Genomic DNA, 10,586 nt, shown 5'->3' with positions numbered 1-10,586 from the left:
GTCCGCGCGCGATTGTAATATATTATTCGCCAGTGTTGTACGCGAGTGTCCTGTGCGAGAGGATGACCATATTCTGAGAGGAGGAGGAGGTCTGGGAGAGACATCAGGCACCGGTGGAGCAACCTTGTGGTAAATATTATTTTTTACTTGTGTAAAATTAACCTTTTTTGCTTGTTTTTAAATCATTTTATTTAACAGTGATTTAAAAAATGATTGTTTTTAAATCATTGTTAATAAAATGATTTAAATAGTTATATATTTCATAAATAATTATATGAAATAATTATATTTTCTCTAAAGAAGATCTTAGCAAAAATAATTTTGTATAAAATTTTTAAGTAATTTTTAAGTAACTCTCCTTTTATTTCATTTAGATAAAAGAAGAATTACTTAAAAATTACCTTAAAATTTTATAAAAATTTATTTTTGCTAAGATATTCTTTAAAGAATAAATTAATAAAATAATTATTGTATCTAAATTTTAAGTAACTTTTCTTTTATCTAAATTAGATAAAAGGAGAATTACTTAAAATTAGGAGGATCCCGTTTGCCTACAAATCGATTGCCTACAATATCGTTTGCCTACATCACTTTCGACTTTGCCGACAGTTCATTTGTACACAAAAATAATTGCCTACATGCAATCGAACTGTAGGCAATAACTTTGTGTGCAAACGAACTGTTAGCAAACGATACTGTAGGCAAAAGTAACCATTTCTTAAAAATTACTTTGAAATTTTATACAAAGTTATTTTTGCAAAGATTATTTTTAGAGAATATATATAATTATTTTAGAGAATATATACTGTATATAATTTTTTTTAGAGAATATATAATTATTTTATATCTAATTAAATAATTGACACAAAATTAGATACTTACACAAATTATATTTTCAAAATTGCATGATTATTTTTTAGCAAACTGCATGCGTTCATATAGCAATTATTTTTTAAAGTAATGATTATTTCTTTACTCTGTTAATTTAATTTGGATTTTAATTTATTTGTTACAGATGTAGCAACGTTGCAGATATAACTCCACTGTTGCGCATCGAGTCGGTGAGTGAATCAACATTTTTATTGGGGTAACGGACGTATGATAATTTTATTAGTATATTATGTACATACCTAAATATGTATGCATGGATTTAATAACAATATGGTGGCAAATATAATATATAGCATTGCATACATCCGTTTTCCCAACAAAATGAACAAGTTAAAACTGATATCGTGTTGTTATTTGGATAAATTTAATTATGTATGCCCCTGATTCTCTAGTGAATTTTATAGATCCATCGAATTTCTAAAGATTAGCGTTAGGAAATAGAAAAGTTTTAGGAAACTAAATTTAAAGGGGAAATTAAGTAAGATAAATGTGTCTAAGTTTTAACTTATAACAAGATTGATTACATTCTTCTTGCATAAAGATAAACTGAATATTCGGGAGGGTAACTTGCAAATTGCGAGTTCTATTTTTTGAAATTGCTTATTTAAAATATAGAAATAGCTAGTAAACAACAGGGCAAATGAGAGCCAGCGCGACTAATCAAGCGCAAATTTTGTACGTTAAAAAGATCAGAACTTGCGCTTGATTATCTACGTTAACTCTCATTAGCCCTGTTATTTGTTAATTTTTTTATATTTTAAAAATTGAATGTCTGTTTTAATTATTATTATTTATTGCTTCTTTATTTAGTATGATTGCAATTAGGTTATTTCATTGAATTAATCAATACGTGATAGGACATGACTAGGCATTAGTTGCATTTAGAGAAAGCAGTTTTACAAATATTATAAAATTCTTCAATATATGATTGGTTTATACATTTAAATCTATAAGGAACTAACAACAAGAAATAATCGTATTGAAGAATTTTACATCATCAAAGCTGCTTTTTCTGCAGCCATTAATGTATTCGAGATATTATTACACATTTATGAAGTAATTTAGAATACTAAAGATAAGAATACACGGATAGAAATAGGTGAATAGGTATTATAATAGGCAATCAATGAAAACACGGCTAGATAAGATGAGAAGTATGGATTGGTAGGGACAATAAATATGAATAAGTAAAGATAAACACAATAATTAAAGAATTAAATTATTTCCGTGATTAGTGATGATTATTAGCGTATACGATTTATTGACTCGACCCGACTCCAAGTCAGACTGTTCTGTTTAGTTGCAAACGTGTTAAACTGTGCAAGAAATGCAGCTAAAAAGAATAGACTGTTGATTAGGAGACGGGTCAGTAAATCGAATACGCTATATATATATCCATTCTTGGAATGCCAAGTTCACAAAACACATAGCTTCTATATATATTTTATTTTTTTAATATATCCAAATATGAAAATATCTATAAAAATATTAAAAATCAGGTTTTATTGTATAAGAAATATCTTTGTTATTTTATGATTTATAAATAAAATATCAAATTTTCCTGACAGTCTTTATTCCTAATATTCCTGATAGTCTTTACTTCTTTACTATATTATAATTGTCTTGTCATTTAAAATAAATCCGACTTTCAGAAAAATTGAGATATTCTGATTTAATAAAAACGTTTTTCAAAATTAACTTTTTACTTAACATGAGTTAATTCAATCGTAATATAACTTTGAATTAGTTTTATGTTTATTCAATTTATCATTCAACTTAAATAATTTAATTTTATACGCCATTAACTTAATTTAGTTAAAAAAACGTAATGATGCAGTCTTTCATATAGATTTATTAATCTTTCATCAAAAAAACTAAAAAATATTCAGTATAATATAACAATAACGCGCGCACATTTCTTTGTTTAATAAATTAGTGATATTATTGTTAAAATTTAACGTTAAATATTATTATACACATCTTGTTTCTTCCTACTCATTATTTATGAAAAAAATGTGTTTAAAGTCAGAATAACTCTTACAATCATTCTAGGAGGAATTCAAGTTCGATGGGATATTTGTAAAAAGAATGTAACTTCTTTTTCTATTAGCTTCTATTTATCATCTCCTTTCTTAAACTAACAATTATTATTAAAGACAAAAGTACACATAGACAAGGAATTAAATTATTATTTTACACAATATATTGTTATACCTGTATATATTAATTGCAATTATATAATACATAACAATGATTTACAAATAATATAAATGTTACAACTATCTATAAACAATGTAGTACATGATTTAAATAGATATAGTTATTTATAAATAATAATTACACTTATAGCATACAATCACTGAAGTAAATAATAACTGTTTTCTCTTTCCATAAAATTAAAATCTTTTAAAATATTTTGTGGCTGTTATATTCCTGACATGTAGTGCTAACTTTTCGTTTCCTTCACTTTACGAAAACGTAAAACATACAAATGCTCTCCTCTTACTTTCCTTTCATGAACAATTTCACCAGACATATTTAACTTTTTGAAAGCGCTCAATATATATTCAGGATCATTTTCTTTTATAACAACTAAATAAAACAATCCTGCATCTGATAAGATTTTGGGAATAATATTAAATACCTGTTCCATAACTTGTCTACCATTTTTACCACCTGCCCACGTTTTGAATACGAGTCTGTCATCTATTACTTCGTTATATTCTGTAACTACATACGGAGGATTAAATAAAATAATGTCAAATGTATATTTAATTCGTATGCAATCTAATAAATTCATTTGAAGAACATTTACATCCACTGAATTAATCAGACTAGTTCTTCTCGTGGCTCTACATGCATCAGGATTTATATCAATCGCAATAAACTGAACATTATGACGTTTTTTTAATGCCATTGCTAAAGCTGTGATAACTATGCCAGAGCCACTACCTATTTCTAAACAAATGTTTGGCTTCATCGCATGCAGAATCTCTAAATCTGCCTCCAAAGCATCTACCAAAAGATACGAATCCTCAGAAGGCTCATAAACTGTATTGAGCTTCTCATCAGACAGTTTACCTATTGGGGTCTCCATAATTTATAAGAGAAAATATAATAAAATCTTATAAAACTTGTAAATAATTATTTAGTAACAATTTGGTCATATTTTATCGATCATAGGTTTAATATTGGAAATTATTGTTGCTTATCAGTCTCTGTTGTAACCGATTCTTCTTTATCAGCTTCAATACTTGTGTTATTATATGTAGAACTATTATCTAGTAGTGTTTTTCGTTTGGCAGTACTCTTCTCGACAGCTTGATGTACCCTATTCAAGCACTCTTGGGTACTTTGAAGAATGTTGCTAACAATAGTAATCTTATGCTTAGCGTTAACTAGTTTTTTTACATAAGAATCTGTGTCCAGTGGATACTGCAACGCTTCGTTGATTTTTTGAAGTTCCTCTGTTAGGGATTCAATCCGTTGCTTCAGCTCAATTTGGCATATTCTATAAAAAATAATATTCATAAACCAAATGAACTCTTAATTTTTGTATGCAACAGAATGTATATCTATGTAATGAATCTATGAATGAATGAGTAGATAAAAATAAATGTTATTTTACTTGATATAACTACTTTCCTTTTGAGAGACACGGTTGACATAAACATTGTCTTTTTTTGGCATTCAATAACAGTGGCAAAGATGAAATGACATTGTGTCGACTGTGCTTAAAAGGAAAGTGGACTCTGTCCTACAAAAATATTGCAGAAACAAGCGTACGAAGTGCAACTGCGACATCGAAGAGAAATTTATGGGCATACGCCCTGCAATAAATCGCAACGAGAAAATTTGTACCTTGTAGCGCGAATTCTATCATCCAGTTGGTCCACTGTAGGTTTCAAGAGGCTCATGAGACCCTCTGTTAATGCATCTCGCGTGGGATTTTCGCAAAAATCATCTATCTTGTCGTCGATCGATGTATTGTCACTCGCTGTATCCACATCCATATTAGAACCGTAATACGACGTCTACCAGACGATGTGAGGTTAGGTGCAGAAGGTTAGAAATGGTGAAGACGCACCCATGAATCTCGAACGATCAATGGCCTTGTTTCCACCGAGGATTTAAACCGGATCAGAATGTAAGAACCAACTAACTACAGTTGAGCATTCCCCTGTCGTTCGACTGTAACAGGAGAATACTCGACTGTAGTTGGTTGGTTCTTACATTCGGATCCGATTTAAACCCTCGGTAGAAACTAGGCCAGTGATTGGCTCGCTCTCGTTTCGAGATATATCGATGATGATTTGATTTTCAAAATTTTAAAAGACAAATTTACGATTTTTAACAATAGAAGGGAACCGAAGGAGGCAATTTTGTATAAAAAATGTTTTACAAAAAAGTTTTACAATAAAATTATTTTTATCCGTCCACGTCAATAATATTTTCAAAAAATAATTATTTTTAAATATTTTCGAAGAGATTTTTTTAATAATTACATTTCAAAAATATTATTGATTAAATAAATAGAGATATTTTTATTATAAAATTTTTATTTAAAACTTTTTTATTACGTCGCAACTGATATTATCTAAATTCGTCTGTTACGTAATTTATATAATATGTATACGAAGTTTCATTAAAATCAGAATTTGACACTTTGTAAGATTTTCTTGTAAGTATATGTAATATTTTAATGTCTACTTGATTGTTATACTTTATTGCAGTTCTTTAATTCAATTCAATTCACAATCTGAATAATAAATTAATATAAACTTTAAGGGAAATTTAATGTGGAGAAAAATCGATTTTTTATATGTTTATAATCGGAAAAATATATTCTCAAACAATTTGAACAATTGATATTTACTATATATAATACGTCAGATGGCCCGCATAAAATCAGCGTGTCTGCATATTTTCTCTCTTTAAAAAAAAGAGTGGCAGAATTTTTAATTTTCAAAAGTGAAATTTTATTCTTTAGAGTAAAATTCCACTCTAAAGAATTTAGAGAGATTATATTAAGTATATAGAATATAGATGATAAGAATAATCAAAACGAGACGCAACTTGCCTAGCGTAAGATAACGTTACACGCATTTTTAATTAGTTTTTATTATAATTTGTGTAATTTTCATAATAATCATCAGATGATTGATATCTCAAGCAGAACAAGTCATGATCACGTCAAAATAACATTAAAATGAATTGGAAATGATTGAAAAATGACTTTTAATGATCATTTTGAAGTCATTTTGATATGATGACTTGTTGTTCTGCGTGGGATTACTTCTACTTTTTCTATTTATCTGCCTTTTTCCCCCTCCTCTTTTTCTCTCTCTCTCCCTTTTCCGATCGATAAACGTATTCGTCATCGTTTCCTATTGAAGAGAATGTAAGAGTGATATAAAGATTTCAGTTATTCATAGAAATAAGCGTAGTCATACTTCGTATCTTAATTTTTCACTGTTATTACGTCTTGATACCTATAGAGGAATCACGGTACCCGATTTAATTCGAATTAATCCGTCACCGGTTTATCGTATGTCATTACGATGCGGGCGATCGTGATCACGTTTTTCTTGCTGATCTGCGGCTTAGCTGCAACCGTGACATTTGACGTTTCGCAAGATCTCTCATTAAACGTGCTCATGAAAATGATGCAGGAAAACAGGAAACGGCCGAATAGCACCAAATTCAATTCTGATGTCAACCTTAATACGGTAAGTAAATATTTTTTTCTGTATTCCGATTTTATAATCATGTATTTAAAGTTATCTCAGTTACAATCTTGAAGCACTTACTATTATATTAGATCTGTTCTTTATATTTCTGCACTGTCTGAACTAGTGCACACGGTGCAATATATATTTAGACCTGTTCTTTTTAGCTGAACTTTTACACTAGTTCATCTTTCTTCCTTTTTTTCGCAGGAGGAAAGAAGAGGAAGAAAGATGAACTGGTGCAAAAGTTTAGCAAAAAAAACATGCCTTCTTTTGTTTCACTTTAACTTATTGCACCATTTTAGGTAGTGCAGGAATAAAGAACTGATATTAATTCATTGGGTGCATCCAGAAGCACCGCTCACTGAGCTCTTGCATTTGATTGGCATATTCCATTAAATCTAAAAATGTAGATCAAAGTAGGTACAAGAGCTTACTGAGCGGTCATGCTTCTAGATGCATCTATTGATTGAATAGAATCTTGAAATCATTTGAAATATAAAATAATAAGTGTAAGATTGCTATAAATATCTAATTAAAAAGGAATAAGATCGATATTCATAATCCGTTCTTATATTTCAAGATTATCTTAAATAATATCTTAAGATGTTAAATATAGTTTTATGATTCGCAGTAAACCTTATTGAGAGATAGAAAAAGAGTGAAAGAGAGCGAATTTTTTAAGATAACTTTTTAAAGACCTTATTCAAATTTCTTTAAAATGATATCAAAAAGTCTTTGTTCTGTAAGATCTCAGACAACAAAAAGTGTTTAAAATTGAGTCATAAGAAAGACGTTTTTTGCATCTAAAAGACGATTTAAAGACGTCTTATGTCACAATTTTAGACTTTATGCTGTTTGGGATGTTTTCTAAGAGAGCTTTTTATGGCACCAATTTATAAATGTTACTAGTAAACAATATTACGCAGCACCATCATTATAGATAAAGACTGCGGAATTTAATTTCTCATAAGTATAAGAACCATATAAGATAGAATAAAGGCTCAGCATAATGAGATCTTTGAGATCACAATTTGTATCACTATAAGTGATAAATAATTTGTTTTTACTTTTTCCAGCTACAAATGATAAAAAAAGCTGGTTATCCAGCGGAAGCTCATATTGTACAGACGGAGGATGGTTACCTCTTAACACTTCATCATATTCCAGGTAACAAGAAGTTACCCGTATTGTTACAGCATGGTTTTTTGGGCAGTTCCGCCGACTGGGTTATTCCTGGCAAGAATAAAGGACTTGGTACTACTTCAATCAAATTTTGAGAAATTATCGATTACGCTTTTGGCAAAATAACGGAAAATTTTAATTTTGATTTTTGAAAGTTTTCATTTTTATTTTTGTTCAATATTATATTTTGCAATATTATATTTGCTAATAAGTTTGTTTATTAAAATCAAATATTTTTCTTCTGTATTTTACATAAAATTTCACTTTACTTAAAATGAGATTAATAAAACGTTTATCACAGAAATAAGAAATTTATTAGATAATAATAGATAAATTGTGTATATAATACTATAAAGCCAAATTACGTAAGTAACTATATCTACTGTGAACAATGTTTTCTTTTTCATACTAGCTTTTATATTGGCCGATCGGGGATATGATGTTTGGTTGGGCAATTTTCGTGGGAATACCGATTCGAGAGCTCACGTTTCTTTATCTCCGTCAGATTCAAAATTTTGGAATTTTAGGTACTTGTACTAATAAAATAAGAAGAAAATAATGTTGCGTCAAATATTATATGATCGTAACAGTTAATATGTAATTAATAGTGAGCGTTGTTAGCGGTTCTCTGAATATATTAAAAATTGAAATTATATTTAAAAAGTACATACACCAAAATGCATTTATTTATTGTTAGTAGCGTTTAACATTATTATTAATTATAGTTTGTCGCCAGAATTTCCACGAGACATTCTTCCTATTTTTACAAATGTGAAAATGATAGTGTAGATAATAATATAATGGATTGAGACCTTTCCAATCTCTAAATTTATAGAGTTTACTTTAAAAATTTAATATGTATTTTAAAAATATATTATATTAAATATTAGAAAGCTGCAATAAACTTCGTTGTCGTTAAAAAATAATATATGAGCAATATTGTGAAATATTTATGTAAGAAGAACAAAAATCATAGGTATTGCTCACGATATACTAGAAAAGAGATAAGTTTTCTATCAAAATAATAAATGTGCAAATCCGAGTAAAAATATCGAGTAAAATTACGCGAGTTAATCGCGTAAAAATAAAGAGAATAATAAATATTTACTTTCAAGTCAATATTAGCACATTCGAAAGAATTAAAGGTCTTTATCCATAATTCTGACCAAAAATCTCGTTGGAAGCACGTCTTGATAATAAATTGTAATCATAATAATGGTAATTGATTGTCATGCTAATTGCAAGTAAATGCATGTAATTTTAAAATATAAATTTTCGTTTTTAACATACTCGGTTTCTTTCAGAAAACTGTTGACACTCTTGTGACACTAACAGTAACTTACAGTAAAAACAAACGAAAGTTGATGAATTAATTTTATTATGGGACAATATATTTTGTTATATTTTGTAACGTATATCGATTAAAATTTTTGTCAGCTTTCATGAATTGGGCATCTATGATTTACCTGCGATGATCTCGCATATCACGAATACGACGTCACAAAAATTGAACATGTATATTGGGCATTCGATGGGTACAACTGCTTCTTATGTGATGGCAGCAGAACGTCCAGATATTGCTCGAATGGTACAAGCAATAATTAGTCTCGCGCCTGTAGCTTTTGTAGAACATATAGAAAGTCCAATACGACATTTTGCTCCTTTCGTCAACAAATTAGAGGTAATATACTATTAAAAAATAAATTAATTATTGTCTAGTGATTCAAGAATTTAAAATAACATGTGTGTGTGTGTGTGCAATAGTTAAGGAACTACATTAATTAGTATTAAATCACTTTGTCTCATAATTTTACGATACATAAAAACAATACAAAATATCTTTATATTTTATTATTTTTGAAAGATAGTTTTATTTTTTAAATGTGTTTTTTCTTAATAAAAAATGTCGAGAGATCAACATGAATAATTTATGAGTTACAAGTGAATAAGATTTTAGGGAGAAAAGATAACACTACTATATTTTTTAAACTAATTCTAAATATAATATACTTTAAAAATTTAATATATTTTTTAAAAATATTGTATTAAATATCAGAAAGCTGTAATAAGCTTCGCTGTTGTTAAAAAATAATATATGAGCAACATTGTGAAATATTTATGTAAGAAGAACAAGAATTATATATATTGCTCACGAAAGAAAAGCTTAGAAAAGAAATAAGTTGTCTATCAAAATAATAACATAAGTGTACAATCAAGAACTATAAGCAGTCAGCGCAATAATTTGAACGCAATTGTTTTTTATTTTCAAAAAATACATACTTTGCGATTATCAAAAATTATACAGATCTTAAACGAAAGAAATTGATTAAACAAACAGTTCGACTTTTAAAGATAAAAATATCGTTTTTTAATATGTATATAATTATGCATGGATAGTGGAAGTATTTCTGCGGAGTAACAGAGACAAAATATAACTTGCTATCTGTATGTAATTGCATGAGCAGCGTGAAGGCAGGAGATCTCATTTAATAAAAGATACATCGATCTCATGTCTACATATGAATTTTTTTCAATCATCAATTTATTGTTAACGACACCGCTGAAGATGATTCGAACCAGAGTCGAAACATATAAAAGACGAATTTAATACTTATTTCTACTAGTAGAAAGGATAAATTATATTTTGCTTGAATTACTGGCGCTGATTCCGTATATTATAGCCCCCCTGATTGCATATTTATATTGTTATTTTGTTAGAAATACAGGAGTCCTTCGTTATCGTTATTATTTTTATTATTGTATTTTATTATTGTATTTATA

General features: G+C 28.4%; 3 protein-coding genes across 3 annotated transcripts in view; 1 reads left to right on the top strand and 2 right to left on the bottom strand.

Annotated features, from left to right (window-relative positions):
• Positions 1-3,274: 3,274 nt before the first annotated feature.
• On the bottom strand, positions 3,275-4,001 carry LOC108751284 (hemK methyltransferase family member 2-like). The gene has a single exon (XM_018491377.1). It carries the CDS (start codon positions 3,986-3,988, stop codon positions 3,338-3,340), a length of 651 nt encoding a protein of 216 aa, XP_018346879.1. The 5' UTR covers positions 3,989-4,001; the 3' UTR covers positions 3,275-3,337.
• An 8-nt stretch (positions 4,002-4,009) lies between these two features.
• On the bottom strand, positions 4,010-5,030 carry LOC108751286 (SNAPIN protein homolog). The gene is made up of 2 exons (XM_018491378.1): positions 4,753-5,030; positions 4,010-4,402 (listed from the first exon to the last, which is right to left on the bottom strand). The coding sequence occupies exons 1-2, from the start codon at positions 4,902-4,904 to the stop codon at positions 4,090-4,092; spliced, it is 465 nt and encodes a 154-aa protein (XP_018346880.1). The 5' UTR covers positions 4,905-5,030; the 3' UTR covers positions 4,010-4,089.
• Positions 5,031-6,395: 1,365 nt separating this feature from the next.
• Positions 6,396-10,586, top strand: part of LOC108751287 — a 12,547-nt gene continuing 8,356 nt past the window's right edge. Inside the window, exons 1-4 of the mRNA XM_018491379.1 lie at positions 6,396-6,620; positions 7,700-7,877; positions 8,218-8,332; positions 9,243-9,486. Of these exons, the coding sequence (XP_018346881.1) occupies positions 6,453-6,620; positions 7,700-7,877; positions 8,218-8,332; positions 9,243-9,486 (705 nt within the window). The 5' untranslated portion in view covers positions 6,396-6,452. The remainder of the gene's footprint in view (positions 6,621-7,699; positions 7,878-8,217; positions 8,333-9,242; positions 9,487-10,586) is intronic.

Source organism: Trachymyrmex septentrionalis, unplaced genomic scaffold (assembly GCF_001594115.1).
Source record: "Trachymyrmex septentrionalis isolate Tsep2-gDNA-1 unplaced genomic scaffold, Tsep1.0 scaffold43, whole genome shotgun sequence".
In the NCBI taxonomy this organism is placed as follows: Eukaryota; Metazoa; Arthropoda; class Insecta; order Hymenoptera; family Formicidae; genus Trachymyrmex; species Trachymyrmex septentrionalis.
The sequence above is the reverse complement of the archived record's forward strand: the minus strand, read 5'-3'. Positions and strand labels throughout refer to the sequence as shown.

Bases quoted from the DNA above. Each gene is read 5' to 3' on its own strand.
- LOC108751284 (XM_018491377.1), bottom strand. From the start codon at position 3,988: ATGGAGACCCCAATAGGTAAACTGTCTGATGAGAAGCTCAATACAGTT.
- LOC108751286 (XM_018491378.1), bottom strand. From the start codon at position 4,904: ATGGATGTGGATACAGCGAGTGACAATACATCGATCGACGACAAGATA. The intron at 4,403-4,752 runs GTACAAATTTTC...TATTTTTTATAG, and splicing joins GATAGAATTCGCGCTACAAG to AATATGCCAAATTGAGCTGA.